This window comes from Aquarana catesbeiana, linkage group LG08 (genome assembly GCF_042186555.1).
Source record: "Aquarana catesbeiana isolate 2022-GZ linkage group LG08, ASM4218655v1, whole genome shotgun sequence".
In the NCBI taxonomy this organism is placed as follows: Eukaryota; Metazoa; Chordata; class Amphibia; order Anura; family Ranidae; genus Aquarana; species Aquarana catesbeiana.
Window position 1 is genome coordinate 76279960 of NC_133331.1, and position 16090 is coordinate 76296049.

General features: G+C 40.6%; 1 protein-coding gene across 1 annotated transcript in view; it reads left to right on the forward strand.

The window, feature by feature from the left end:
- Positions 1–15576, forward strand: part of LOC141105855 (alpha-2-macroglobulin-like protein 1) — a 181626-nt gene extending 166050 nt beyond the window's left edge. The window contains exons 33-37 of the mRNA XM_073595998.1: positions 5793–5861; positions 11555–11657; positions 12546–12587; positions 12732–12860; positions 15346–15576. Coding sequence (XP_073452099.1) covers positions 5793–5861; positions 11555–11657; positions 12546–12587; positions 12732–12860; positions 15346–15416 — 414 coding nt within the window. The 3' untranslated portion in view covers positions 15417–15576. The remainder of the gene's footprint in view (positions 1–5792; positions 5862–11554; positions 11658–12545; positions 12588–12731; positions 12861–15345) is intronic.
- Positions 15577–16090: the final 514 nt, after the last annotated feature.

Below are 16090 nucleotides of genomic sequence, written 5' to 3' on the forward strand. Positions count from 1 at the left end.
CCAATCGCAGAAAGTTACCAGAGGTTTCTCAGATTAGCGGTAAAAACCGGGGAAGGAACGTTTCATCTACAGTTCAAAGCATTCCCCTTTGGACTATCCTCTTCCCCCCGCATCTTCACCAAAGTGATGGTGGAGTTCCTGGCTTTCTTGCGGCACAGAGGCATCTCTGTAGTCGCATACCTAGACGATTTACTTCTGTTTGCCCCTTCCCCAAAGCAGTTGTCCCAGGATCTTCAGGTAGCAAGAGACAGCTTAGAAAATTTGGGGTGGCTCTTGAACCTGGAAAAATCCAGTTTGGTTCCGTCCCAAAGGATCACCTTCATGGGCTATGTGTTGGATTCGACAAAACAAAAAGTGTTCCTTCCAGTAGAAAAGATCCAGAAGGTGGACAGAGCAATGTTACTGCTCCAGGGCAGCCGTCAGATCTCAGTAAGAAAAGCGATGTCAGCATTATGCTTACTGACTTCCATGCTTCCGGCAGTTCGGTGGGCAGGGCTGCATTTTCGCCCTCTACAACTGTTTATCCTGAGTGTCTGGGACCACAGTCCAGGGTCTCTGGACTCCTTTATATCCATGCTGAGTCAGGTCAAGAGGTCCCTCTTGTGGTGGAGGAAAGGGTCCAATCTCTCACAGGGCCTGGAGTGGGTTCTTCCAGTTTCCAGGATGGTTACGACCGATGCGAGCGGCACAGGTTGGGGAGCACACCTGGATTCCAGGATGATGCAAGGCACCTGGGGGAGAGAAGACGCAAAGAAGTCCTCGAACTGGAGGGAACTGAGAGCAATAGAGTTGGCTTTTCAGAGAGAACTCCTGGGACAGCACATGAGGGTCCGTTCGGACAACTCATCGGCAGTGGCCTACATCAACAGGCAAGGGGGTACCAGGAGCAGATCCTTGTGGGTTCTGGCAGAATCCATCCTCAAGTGGGCCGAAGGGAGCATTCTCTCTCTTTCGGCAATACATTTGAAAGGGGAACAAAACCAAGTAGCAGATTTTCTCAGCAGAAAAATGCTGAAGGAAGGTGACTGGGTCTTGAACCAGGACATCTTCGAGATGATCACTCGGAAGTGGGGGGGGTTCCTTCTGTGGACCTCTTCGCCTCGAAGGTGAATACAAAAGCTCGTCTGTTCTTTTTCTTAAACAGATGGGACGGAGCAGCCGGGGTGGATGCACTAGCTCAGAGCTGGCGTTTCTCAAAGTGTTATGCCTTCCCCCCTCCTGTACTGATTCCAGCAGTTCTGAGAAAATTTCAGTCGGAAGACACAACCCTCATTCTGATCGCACCACACTGGCCAAGGAGGCCGCGGTTCTCCATCTTGAAGGGTCTCACGGTGGAACCTCCATGGGGTCCTGCCTATCCAGGAGGATCTTCTTTCTCAGGGTCCAATCTGTTGCCCTCAGGTGGAGCGATGGAACCTCGCAGCGTGGCTACTGAGGAAGAATTGCTAAAGGGCAAGGGTTTCTCGGATCGGCTAGTGACAACTCTCCTAAATTGCAGCAAAAGAGAGACACAAGCCATCTACCTAAAGGTGTGGAAACGCTTTAATAGTTGGTGCACAGAAAGCTCCTTCGATGTACGAAGTTCTGTAGCAGTATTAGAGTTTCTGCAGGCAGGAGCGGACAAAGGATTAGCCCTTAGCACCTTGAAAGGACAGGTGTCGGCACTAAGTGTGTTCCTGGAAAAGCCCCTAGCTATAGCTCCCTGGGTAGCTAGGTTTTTCCGAGCCTTAGGCAGACAGAGGCCAGTTAGAATTTCCTCATTCCCAGTGTGGGATATTTCTTTAGTTTTCCAGGCTCTTACAGGGGATCCTTTTGAGCCATTGGAATCCTGTACTTTGAGGTTGATCACCCTCAAAACGGTGTTTTTGGTGGCGATCACCACAGCAAGGAGAGTGAGTGAACTTGAAGCCCTTTCTATTAGGGCACCTTTTTTTCAGGTTTTCCCGGACCGTTTGATTTTTAAAACGGATCCGGCCTTTTTGCCAAAAGTGGCCTCTAGTTTTCATAGAGGGCAAGAAATTATTTTACCTACCTTCTGTTCGAATCCTGTGAGGGAACAGGAGCATATTTTCCATAAATTGGACATTAGAAGATGTGTCCAGTACAAAACAGTTTAGGAAATCCGATTCTTTTTTTGTGTTATTTTCAGGGGCTAGGAAAGGGTCCAAAGCCTGTAAACGATCAATAGCCAGATGGTTAAAGTTGGCCATTAGCCAGGCCTATGTAACTGGTGGATTGGAGCCCCCAGAGGGTATTAAATCACATTCCACCAGGGCAGTGGCGACTTCTCAAGCAGAGTGGGCTGGTGCTTCTCCGGAGCAGAGCTGTAGATCTGTAGAACAGCAATGTGGTCCAGTTTTTCCACGTTTGTGAAGCACTACAGATTGGACCTGCTGTCAGCCAAAGACCAAGCTTTTGGGCGTAAAGTGCTGCAGGCAGTAGTCCCTCCCTAAGGTAAGCTGCTCGCTTATCCTCTCTATAGTGCTGTCCTGAAAGATGAATGGGGAAAAACGGAGTTACTTACCGGTAACATCCTTTTCCAGGAATCTTTCAGGACAGCACTGGTACCCACCCAAATTATTGGTCATCTATGAGAACTCATCGCATGAGAGCGTCAGGTAAGATAAAGATTTGTATGACGTATTCTTGTGTCTCCCCAGCTGGGGAAGAGGAACTCTTGAAGAACTGAGGGGCTGGTGGGATGATGAGATTTAAATACTGAATTGGAAGGCGGTGTTTCCTAAGAGGGGAGGAGTTGGTGTCTCTCTATGGTGCTGTCCTGAAAGATTTGTGGAAAAGGATGTTACCGGTAAGTAACTCCGTTTTTTGTGTCTGTATGTTTTCTGCACTTGACTCTTGTTTAGGCCATTTACAGCTGCAGCAAATTAAAAAAAAAGCAATAGATGTGCTTTCTTTCTCATCCAGAGGGACACAGGAAATCCTATACATGCAGGTTCTACTGCCACTTACAGAAGAATTGGATTTCAGCACACAAAAAATGTAGACCACTCTAGGGTATAATGCCTCCTGTTACCACCATGTCTCAGTTCTTAAGAACACGGATGTCTTTTCATCAGCTATGCTGTTTTAAAGACTGTTGTGATGATGTGATGTTTCTTCTTCACTTTTTTTCCATTAAGGCTGTTCTCTACACTACTTTTGGATGGTTTGTCCTCTGATTTGCCACACTCCTCTGTGGTTGTCCTCAGCCTGGCTTTGAACCTTAATTCATCCAGACACTGATGGGTTGGAGATTGCAGGGTGAGCCTGGAAGTGACCCCTGGGCACTGGGTTCCATGTAGAACATTTTCCAGGTCCAGAAATGTTGGCATTGCCCCATGCTATCTCTCTCTGAATATTTGCTTAGTGAGTAGACTGGATGGTGCTTGCTTTGCTACAAAACTGAAGCATGCTGGTAGCAGGAGAGGTTTTACCCTTGGATGGCCTACAGTTTTTTTTACCAGCCTCCAAATCTATTATAGATGGCAGTATAACAGAAAGGTTATTTGTCCCTCAATGAATTTAAAGATTTTTAGTGAGTACAAAAAGCCTATCTCAATGTTTAAAGATTTATAACTATCTATTTAGTAATACTATGTTGGTCACTGTCAAGGCATGGGTTATGTTATCAAACGGAGTGTGCAGCGACGCCTGGCAATTTTTTCTAATATTGTTCTCAAGTTTCACAAAATAATACATATTCTGTAGGTAATTTCCCCTTTGCACTGCTGAAGTAGTGTCCAAGTAATGCAGTTTATGTAGCTATGTGGATTTATGCAAAACATGAAATGTTGATGGGGTTTGAGGATAGGTTTGAAAAAACTTAGACTATGTTACGTGTAAGCTAAGCAGACAGAACACTGTTTGCTAACACCTTCTTGCAGAATGAATACTTCATGCAGAGTTATGTCGCGTACACACAGTTGGATTTTCCGACGGGACTTGGATGTGAGCTTATCGGAAAGTTCGACCGTGTGTATACTCCATCAAACATTTGCTGTCAGACTTTCCGCCAACAAATGTTTGATAGCAGGTTCTCAAATTTTCCGCCAACAAAACTTTGATGTCGGAAAGTCTGATCATGTGTACACAAGTCCGTCGCACAAAAGTTCACACATGCTCGGAATCAAGCAGAAGGAGCCGCACAGGCTATTGAACTTCCTTTTTCTCGGCTCGTCGTACGTCTTGTACGTCACCGCACTCCCACGTTCATAATTGTTGGCCGACATTTGTGTGACCGTGTGTATGCGTTTGAGCCAACAACCTTCCAACAAAAATCCACGGTTTTGTTGGCGGAAAGAACAAGGAGAAGGAGACGCCTCTGGGTGCAGACGTTTAAAACAATTTATTAAAACAAAGCAACAAGGTCGCATATCGTGTGACGTCATCATCCCTCGACTGGATCGGCTGCCATTCACGCCTCGCTCTGGTGCCTGTCTCTACTGCTCGGCCGAGTACATCCAGTGCCTTGAGACTGCCCAGACCCCTACATCTACCAGCAGAGATGAGATGACTCCACGAACCCCCTGGATTGATCTGGGACATTTTTATGCCTAATATTGACCACGCAAATGTGAGTGTAATACCACTTGTTGCTTTGTTTTAATAAATTGTTTTAAACGTCTGCACCCAGAGGCGCCTCCTTCTTCTTGTTTTTTGCAGTACTTTTGGGATAATGGCTTTCACCCCCACTGGAAGGCTGCCTTAGATGTGGACTCTACACACAACTTCTGCCCCCTCCACTTACAGTGTTACATCACGGATTCAGTTCTCATGCTAAACTTATGAGATATATATATATATATATATATATATATATATATATATATATATATATATATTTTAAAACTCATCTTTGTACATTACTGTCATCTGGATACAGCTGTCATTATTTGCGCCGATTACTTGTTACATTGTTGGCGGAAAGTCCGATCGTGTGTACGCGACATAAATCTTCTAACCTCCTCCAACATCTCTGCATCATTTGATGTCCCTCTTCAGAGCAATGGGTAGAGACTACGAACAGTGTTCCTGAGGCTCGGTTTACACTATGAACCGCGTGTGAACCACACGGGAACCACAGCGCATTCCTGTTTAATTCACCTTGTGCGATTCAGTGCGGTGCAATTTGAGCCCATTCATTTTGAATGGACTCAAATCGCACTGCATTGCACCAAAGCCTTGCATGCAGCAATTTTGGCACCTCACTGCAAATGGATTGTATGGTTGTTCTGTACCATGCGATCTAGTGCTGGCAAACACACTGTGTTTGCGACCTGCATTTGGGGTGGTGTTTAGATTGCACTGACACCCGCTGCAGATCACAAGGGCAGTGCAATTTGAATATGGTGCCAGAAACACACACAGATCGCAGCATTTCCTGCACCGCCTTAGTGTGCTAATTCAGAGGAGGTTTGTATCAGTAGCACAGGGGCACCCAACGGCCTCACTCAAAACATGTGATGAATATATTATTTAATTTTAGTTCTACAGTATATTTCACCTTACTGATTCTTTAAGTGGGTAAGGCTAGGAAGCTGCCAACCACAATGTAGGCTTACGTTATGAAAGAGTCAGAAGGAAGAATTGTTTTTAACAGCCATTCAGATTCTAAATTTCATGTTTATAAAGCAGTACAGTATTAGAGAATGAAAGTAAGTATCTGATTGGTTACTATGAGCAATTGGAACTGCTCTTCCATTAGACTTTAATTAAAAGATGCCCTCTAGGTCACAATTGCTCTTACAGATCTTTTACAGGAACTCATGCTTGTAATATGCTTTTTATTCTAGCTGAATAGACGTTATGATGTTAGAAGAGTAGATGTCTTACCTGGAGAGGTCCAAATCTACTTGGATCATGTAAGAGCTATATCAGTTTTTTTTTTTATATGTATGTTATATTGTCGTCACAATACCTGCCCATTTCATTATTTTTAATGTGTATGTTTGTTTTTTCTACTAAAGTTCTTCTGCGCCTCCAAATATTTTGAAACCATTTCATCTTTTTCTCTGTCTGGCTCTGCTAATTTGGCAGGGGGGCTGGCAGTAGAGAGAGCTGCGGGCATCATTCGGATATCTTCTTTGTCTGCCGGTGATTCCCTGTCATGTTAAAACAATCACAGCGACTGTTCAGCCACTTGATTGTTTATAGAGGTACAGGCAGGGAAGTTCATAGTGATCAAAAAAAAAAAAAAAAAAAAAATGAAAGGTAAAGTGGCAAAATAAAAAAAATAAGTGAGGTATCGCTGCGAATGTTACAGCGAGAGTAATAATTCTAGCCCAAGTACTCCACTAACTCTAAACTGTAAACTGTAAAAGATGTTAAAATATTGCCTTTGGAGATTTTTAAGTACCGAAGTCTGGTGCCATTCCATGAGTGTGCACAATTTTAAAGCATGACATGTTAGGTATCTATTTACTCGGAGTAAAATCAGGCTAACGCTAGTGTTTTTTTTTAATTCATGAAATAGTTTTTTTCTTAAACGCGTTTGAATAATTGCTGCGCAAATACCGCATAGAAAATAGAATAGAAAAAAAAGATGATTTTTACATGTAGGCGAGGAGTGCCAGAATAGGCTTGGGCTGGAAGTGGTTAAAATGTGTCTTTACACTTACTTATAAACACACATGCGTGTGTATGTGTGTATATATCTATCTATATCTAGATATACAGTATCTCACAAAAGTGAGTACACCCCTCACATTTTTGTAAATATTTTATTATATCTTTTCATGTGACAACACTGAAGAAATGACACTTTGCTACAATGTAAAGTATTGAGTGTACAGCTTGTATAACAGTGTAAATTTGCTGTCCCCTCAAATAACTGTAGCCAAGACACAATTGTCTTTGTACTCCTCACCTGGTTGCCACCACACACACCATCTGAACCAAATACATTTATCTTGGTTTTATTAGACCACAGGACATGGTTCATGTAATCCATGTGCTTAGTCTGCTTGTCTTCAGCAAACTGTTTGCAGGCTTCCTTGTGCATCATCTTTATAAGAGGCTTCCTTCTGGGACGACAGCCATGCAGATCAATTTGATGCATTGTGTGGCGTATGGTCTGAGCACTGACAGGCTGACCCCCCCCCCCTTCAACCTCTGCAGCAATGCTGGCAGCACTCATATGTCTATTTACCAAAGTTGACCTCTGGATATGACGCTGAGCACGTGCACTCAACTCTTTTGGTCAACCATGGCGAGGCCTATTCTGAGTGGAACCTGTCCTGTTAAACCGCTGTATGGTCTTGGCCGCCGTGCTGCAGCTCAGTTTCAGGGTCTTGGCAATCTTCTTATAGCCTAGGCCATCTTTATTTAGCGCACCAATTCTTTTTTCCAGATCCTCTGAGAGTTCTTTGCCATGAGGTGCCATGTTGAACTTCCAGTGATCAGTATGAGAGAGTGAGAGCGATAACACCAAATTTAACACACCTACTCCCAATTCACACGTGAGACCATGTAACACTGAGTCGCATGACACCGGGGAGGGAAAATGGCTATATCTATCTATCTATCTATCTATCTATCTATAGATATCTATCTACAGATATCTATCTATATATATATATATATATATATATATATATATATATATATATATATATATATATATATTTTTTTTTTTTTAATTTCAGGTACTTATATAGCGCCTTCAATTTACGCAGCGTTTTACATATACATTGTACATTCACATCAGTCCCTACCCTCAAGGAGCTTACAATCTAAGGTCCCTAATGTAAAGTCCCCTACAATGTAAAGTATTGAGTGTACAGCTTGTATAACAGTGTAAATTTGCCGTCCCCTCAAAATAACTCAAAACACAGCCATTAATGTCTAAACCACTGGCAACAAAAGTGAGTACACCCCTAAGTGAAAATGTCCAAATTGGGCCCAAAGTGTCAATATTTTGTGTGACCACCATTATTTTCCAGCACTGCCTTAACCCTCTTGGGCATGGAGTTCACCAGAGCTTCACAGGTTGCCACTGGAGTCCTCCACTCCTAAATGACGATATCACAGAGATGGTGAATGTTAGAGACCTTGCGCTCCTCCACCTTCCATTTGAGGATGCCCCACAGATGCTCAATAGGGTTTAGGTCTGGAGACATGCTTGGCCAGTCCATCGCATTTACCATTCAGCTTCTTTACCAAGGCAGTGGTCATCTTGGAGGTGTGTTTGGGGTCATTATCATGTTGGAATACTGCCCTACGGCTCAGTTTTCAAAGAGAGGGGATCATGCTCTGCTTCAGTATTTCACAGTACATGTTGACATTCATGGTTCCCTCAATGAACTGTAGCTCCCCAGTGCTGATAGCACTCATGCAGCCCCAGACCATGACACTGACACCACCATGCTTGACTGTAGGCAAGACACACTTGTCTTTGTACTCCTCACCTGGTTGGCGCCACACACACTTGACACCATCTGAACAAAAGAAGTTTATCTTGGTGTCATCAGACCACAGGACATGGTTCCAGTAGTCCATGTCCTTAGTCTGCTTGTCCAAAGATGACCTCTGGATATGATGCTGAGCACGTGCATTCAACTCTTTTGGTCGACCATGGCGAGGCCTGTTCTGAGTGGAACCTGTCCTGTTAAACCGCTGTATGGTCTTGGCTATCGTGCTGCAGCTCAGTTTCAGGGTCTTGGCAATCTTCTTATAGCCTAGGCCATCTTTATGTAGAGCAACAATTTTTTTTTTTTCAAATTCTCAGAGAGTTCTTTTCCATGAGGTGCCATGTTGAAATTCCAGTGATCAGTATGAGAGAATGAGAGTGATAACACCAAATTTAACACACCTGCTTCCCATTCACACCTGAAACCTTGTAACACTAACGAGTCACATGACACTGGGGAGGGAAAATGGCCATTTGCGCCCAATTTGTACATTTTCACTTAGGGGTGTACTCACTTTTGTAGCCAGCGATTTAGACATTAATGGCTGTGTGTTGAGTTATTTTGAGGGGACAGCAAATGTACACTGTTATACAAGCTGTACACTCACTACTTTACATTGTAGCAAAATGTCATTTCTTCAGTGTTGTCACATGAAAAGTTATAATAAAATATTTACAAAAATGTGAGGGGTGTACTCACTTTTGTGAGATACTGTTTGTGTATATATATATATATATATATATATATATATATATATATATATATAAACACACACACACGCATGTATGTTTGAGCTTCGGGGTGCACACCCTAATGCAAAAGACTGCGCACATCAGTGCTGTCAGAAAACTTCAAAAGGAAAGGTCAGTTGTGGGAGCCTTTATACTTTCCCAAAACAATTTAAAGAAGGGACCTTCACACCTTTGGGGAGTGTTCTGGTGCATTTCTACATGCATGTTAATGTCCTTTGCATTAATTCAAACCATAATTTTCAATGGGCTGCCAGTGGACTTCAGCACAACTAAAACCAGAAATTACCTTTTTTGACCACTCAGTGTTGGGGTGCTCTTCAGAATGAGTGGCACCACAAGGCTATAATGAGTACATACTGTTACCAAAATGCAAAGGTGTGAAGGGACCCTTAATGTATAGATAACTGGATTGAATTTCAAAATATTTGCATGATGTTTCACTTTAAGAACTCAGCCTGCTCCCAATACCCCCCTTGCATCTGTACTTGTATTTCTTAGTTAAGTGTTCTTGCATAGCAAGACCACTTACTGTTATCTCACATATATATTATTCTTATTATTATAGCCAAATTTACCACCCTAACTCCTCCCACAGTTTTTACACTACATAGACAAGTAATATACTGAAACGTGCGGATTGTTCCCGAATGGTGTGCTATTACTTTGTGGAACGTTTCGCCGAATGGTTCACGAAATATCGTCGTTTTTGCGGCGAAATTGGTCCCATAGGAATGAATGGGGAAACTAGAGTGGGAGATGACAAAAGCTGGAAAATCAGAACATGATTTCTAAACTGCCGCCACTCCCTCATTTTCAAGCCCACCTACACAAATCTTATATCAAAACGTTCAGCTATCCCTGCTGCCACTAAACATGTCCACGGCTAAGCCATAGTCCTGATAGTTTTCACAATATGACCATTTGTTTGCAACTCACGCCGTCCATTGACATTCATTGAAACTACACTCTAGCCCCCTCCAAATTTGAAGGGCAATTTCTAAACTGCGACTGTGCCTTCATTTTTAATATTTCAGAGACATACTATACATCAAAATCTAGGTCTGGGTCTTGTGATTCTCACAATATAAAGATCTTTGCTGTAGGATGTATAGTTTTTAAAATACGGCCATTTGTTTAGAGGTCATTTCAGGAAATTTTAGCCATTAATCAGAGTGTACTGTTAGTGTTTGTTTTGTTGCCATGGTTACCAAAGCTTCTGTTATACACAGGGGGGAAGGTGGCTGGAGCATCTCAGCTGATTACAGAGCCTGGGGGAGGGGACAGACACACCATGTACTGATTTATAATAGAGGAATATGATGGGGCAGTTTTGATGGGGTAATTCTGATGGGGCAGTTTTGATGAAGCAGTATTTGGGAAGCATAAACAGGGCATGAGCGTTGCTAGGAAACAGTGGTTGTAAACACAAGATGCTGAGACACTCCAAATGCATGTGACTTCATCTGCTAGACTTGATAATGCTTGTAGACTCCTCCCACAGTTTTCACACTACAGAGACAAATAATATACCGAAACGAGCGGATTGTTCCCGATTGGTGTGTTATTACTTTGTGGAATGTTTTGCCGAATGGTCCACGAAATGACGTTTTTGCAGCGAAATTGGTCCCATAGGAATGAATGGCGAAATGTTCAAAACTAGAGTGGGAAGTGACAAAAGCTGACAACCCCATGATCAGCCAAAACATTATGACCACCCCATGATCAGCCAAAACATTATGACCGCCCCATGTAAAAAAAAAATATTTTTGAAAAAAAAAAAAAATTTTTTGAAAAAAGTAAAAAAATAATTTTTGAAAAAAAAAAAATATTTTTGAAAAAAAAAAATATTTTTGAAAAAAAAAATATTTTTGAAAAAAAAATTTCTTTTAAAAAAAAATTATTTTTGAAAAAAATATATATTTGAAAAAAAAAAATATTTTTGAAAAAAAAAAATTATTTTTGAAAAAAAAATTACTTTAAAAAAAATAATAATTTCGAAAAAAAAATTATTTTTGAAAAAAAAAATTACCTTTGAAAAAAAAAATTACTTTTGAAAAAAAAAATCATTTTTGAAGAAAAAAAAATCATTTTTGATTTAAAAAAATTCATTTTTGAAAAAAAAAATTACTTTTGAAAAAAATGTTCAGCTCTTTCAGCGAATGATGGAACTTTTTTACTACTATTTATACTTTTTAAAATATTAAGCTTTTTAACACTTTTCACAGTTACTCAAGCCACTCCACCCCACCCAGTTACTCCGCCCACTCCAGTTGTAGAGGCAAGAACACTTTCACAATTTCCCCAGAAATTGTACCTTTTCTAGTTATAGATACTGATGCTGACCACAGGTTGTTACTTTATTCTTAATCACTGTCACTATTGTTTCTCCTAAAGCTTGATCATGATACCACCGAGTTTGTTTTCACTATTGAACAAGAAACACATGTGGAGAACCTGCATCCTGCCAATGTTGCAGTGTTGGATTACTATGTTCCAGGTATGTGAAAATATATAGGAAAATGTTATCCGGTCATAAATGATTATTTACAGGAATATTGCTGCGTTCATCGTGAAGACATATACACAAAAGCTAGCATGGTGTCCAAGTGCCCTCATACTAAACCTATTGTTGCTGTACTGATAAGTACAACATTTTATCATAACCAATATTTAGTATCTAACTGGTATAAAGTATTTATGGAACAAAATTTTTTTGCACAAGATCAAAGTTTAGGTTTTAGGCTAGAGATGTCTGCATTGGTCATTAGTGTCTACTTGTATATTGTTGCACAGCTTTGTCAGTCACCTCGTATTCTTTTAGTCTTACCATGGGAAAAAAAACAGTTATAAAGTTCTTTAAGCTGAAGCTTAGCTAAAACTCTCTCTATATTTCGGTCAGGGCTCCATAATGTTTTCTTTCATATCCTTGGCATTATGCTGGAACTCATTGTCAGATAAAAACACAATTGCAACTCTATACCCATTATAAATTTGAAAGGAAACCTGTCATAATAGAAATATAAGGGCTTCAATACTCTCCAAAATATTCATCATTAATGTGATTGTATATCCCTTAATATTTACCCCCCCCCCCTTTTCTTTCCCTGCTATTCCCATTATCTCCATTTTACTGGTCACTTATCATGGCTCATTTCCTTCCCTTCTTCCCCCACTGCTTCACTTCCCTCCTCCTCATATAGTTATATGCCTACCTCCCAACCCACCTACTCTTTCTTATTACTCCTTGCCCACTCTTCACCTCACTACCACCCTCTAACAGTTTTAAAATCTGGGTATTTTTACGAGGAAAGGTTGGCTATCAGAAATGTCAATGTTTACCATGTTACTCCTGTTGCCCTAATCTAATGTTCTTCTTTTCCCCCAGTGATCAAAACTCATGCTACATATAATGCCCCTTGCAGTCAAGGTAAGGAGGTTTTTTTTTCTTCTTTTGTCTGTGTTAGTCCGATCTGCATAGTGGTCACAGCTAAATCTTCATATAATATTGACCTTTAGGAGATCCCAACCTTAACCTTGTTGGTGACCAATACATTTTTCTCTCTGTTAATAGCTCACTGTAATGTACGTGCCTCTGAGAGGAGGGACTGTGGTAAACCAGGAATCACCAAGGAAGAGTGCGAGCAGAACAATTGCTGCTATGATACCAGCGTTGTGAATGCCAAATGGTGCTTCTTCCATGGTGAGTATAATCAGTAAATATTCCAATATTTCCTATTACCTAAAGCTGAATCCCAGCCTTACCTGCAGTCTTGCTCAGTTGTAGAGGCTCCTCTCCTGTACTGAAATTATTGATTTTACTGCACACTGGGAGCTTTTCATTAGAGCAAGCCAATAGAGCCTGTTTAATCTCTTGGCTGGAAGACACCAAGCACTATCTAGCACTTTCCTCCCAAGCCTGATTGAGATGAATGATATCTATCATTTTATTCCTTGGATTTCAGTCATTTCAAATGTGGAGGCTCAGTGTTACTCAGAGCAGCCTCCATGTAAATGCAGCCTTCCTAAGAAAAGCCCACTACTCCAGACCGACATTCAGTCCATAGTTGCATAAGTCCCCCCTAGAGCCAGCCTATGGCTTGCATCAGGGCTAAAGGTCCTTGGAAGGTGTAATAAAGCAGGGTGCTGCAATGCGTTCAGGAAGATATGTGTAGAACCCTGCTCTCCACTTCCACCAGTCATGATCTGCCAGAGAAGCACAGAAACCTGATGATGTCACTGGATCTAAATTAATGTATGTAAAGAAAATGGAAGGGTTTTATTTAAAATTGTCATTAGCATATAAATGAGGGGGGAGAAGGAACCAGAGAAGACATATATACGCAGATTGCATTTCAGCTTTAATACAAATACAATTTGAGTAATAATGTTTTATCTGGTGATTATTGGCTTCACCAAACCTGAAAAATATAATAATGGCTCTTAATTTGGTTGTCACTTTTTGACAGTACTTGACAAATCGTGTATCTGGTATTTAGGACTGAACTTTTAAATTAGATTAAAAAAATCTACATATAGAGCTAACAAATGTCTTATTTTTCCAAAGTTATAAAGAAAAATATAAATTCATGTGAAATTAAAGTGGTTCTAAAGGCTCAAGGTTTTTTACCTCCATGCGTACTATGCATGAAGTAAAAAAAAAAAACTTTCTCTGTGCAGCAGCCCCCCAACACTTACCTGAGCCTGATCTTCCTCCAGCACTGTGCACGAGAACCTCGTCTAAACATTTTAAAGGAATGGTCCCTGCTATAACTTTCAGTAAGGAATACCTCCTCCTATGAGGGCAGTTGAAGTCAGGGCAGTTAAACTCTCTGTTTAAAAATGAAGCCGAATCTGAGGGGCACAAAGAAAGATTTCCGGCTCGCAGAAAATAATAGACATTTTCTAGAGCAAGTTTTAAGAACTTTAAACATTTTAAAAATGGCTGACATGTTTGCTGTAAGCTTTCAGTTAGTAGGTAGAAAATATACTTTTCTCAATAAGCACATTTGCTGATTTACTTGGTGTCTTACTTTACTTCTATTAAGGTTCTTTGCGGTACGAACAAGGATGCGTAGAAATCTCTGTAGTGTATTATTTTGGTTCACTAAACAAAAATGCTGTACATACAAACAATTACAATTATAGGAATAAATTATAAGACTGACAGATATTACAAAATATGCCTACAATGTACACACGCCCAACCTATCTATCCTTCCCACCAATTAGCATGGCAAAGTATGCAATACGTATACCACTATTTAACTTGTTTTTTCCTTTTGATGGAGTCGCCTTCCAGGATCTTCCAAACTGCTTGCTTCTCCAAAGTCATCCAGAGAAGCTGTTTCTAGTGCTCTTTTGTTGTGATCAAATGGATTGTTCAAGTCTTTTTCCCTCCCCTATATACTGTAGCACAATTTCCAGCCCTGAGCTTCATGAACCAGTTCATTAGCATTTAAGTAGGGGAGGCCATAAAAACCTGGATTTAATCTGGTGTGGAGGTATTTAGGTGGCCTGTACAGTGTCCTGAAATCAACCCACTTAATGCCTTTGGAATGAAATGGAGTGTAATTTTCACGTTAGGTCTCTTCATCCAATATCAGTACCTGACCTCACATATTTTCTTTTGGCTGAATGAGCACAAATTCTCGCATACACACCACTCTAGGGCAAAGAGTGGCGGCTGTTATAGCTGCATCCTGAAGCCCATGGTTTTGGAAAGGGATGTCCAAAAAGCTCATATACTGTAGATGTGTAAACATTTGGCCATGTAATGTACCACACAGGAAGAGTGGCAAAGAGAGGCAGACAGAATGAATACCAGTTGTACAGTATCTCACAAAAGTGAGTACACCCCTCACATTTTTGTAAATATTTTATTATATCTTTTTATGTGACAGCACTGAAGAAGTTACACTTTGCTACAATGTAAAGTAGTGAGTGTACAGCTTGTATAACAGTGTAAATTTCTTCAGTGTTGTCACATGAAAAGATATAATAAAATATTTACAAAAATGTGAGGGGTGTACTCACTTTTGTGAGATACTGTATACCTGCCTTTAAAGTGTTTGGATGGATATCTTTTCTGTTAGTGGCTAATTTATTACTTTTCATTTATCAGGTTTCACTAGCTTACCAATTAAACTCTTAACAATATCCAATGCACATTCTCTTTTTTTCAACAGATTACAATACCATAGAGGCCAAAGAAGATCACGATAGCCATGAAACCCAGCAAACACAAGAAGCTCACTAATCACAGAATAGTGTCTATAAAGAACATACAGCACAAGAATTCAATTTTCTTGACATCTTTGTCAGTAGAAAACAGTGAGGAAAATCTTAAACAAGCTTCTAATATTTGAATTCTGTTTCTTATCTGTAATGGGAATCTTAATAAAACTATAGACACTCTACCTAGAGGTTGAATATTCATTTGGAGGTCATTAACACATCTCGTCTCAGTTTACCTTTACCTTTGCCCTTGTGTGGTTATCTTTGCCAATAATTCACTAGTGTGTGTTAAACTGGTTCCTTGAGTATTGCCTGTGGTATTATGAATGAGATTTCCAGTGAAAAAACTTGAGAGGTATAGCCATGCTCCCGTAGGGGTTGCTGAATGTGGTGGTACACCTGTCACCCTGCCCAGTCAGACATCCATCTCTCAGTCACTCAGAGACATAAACCAGTCCATAGCTTTGTTTTGTTATTTTATTTGGGGGGAATTAAACTTGGATGGGACTTTAAGAATTATGGGATGCCCCAGGAATTTTCAGTGCAAACTTGCTTAGGACTCCTATATACAAACTAGTATATACAGTCAGGTCCATAAATATTGGAACATTGACACAATTCTAATATTTTTGGTTTTATTTACCACCACAATGGATTTGAAATGAAACGGACAAGATGTGCATTAACTGCAGACTT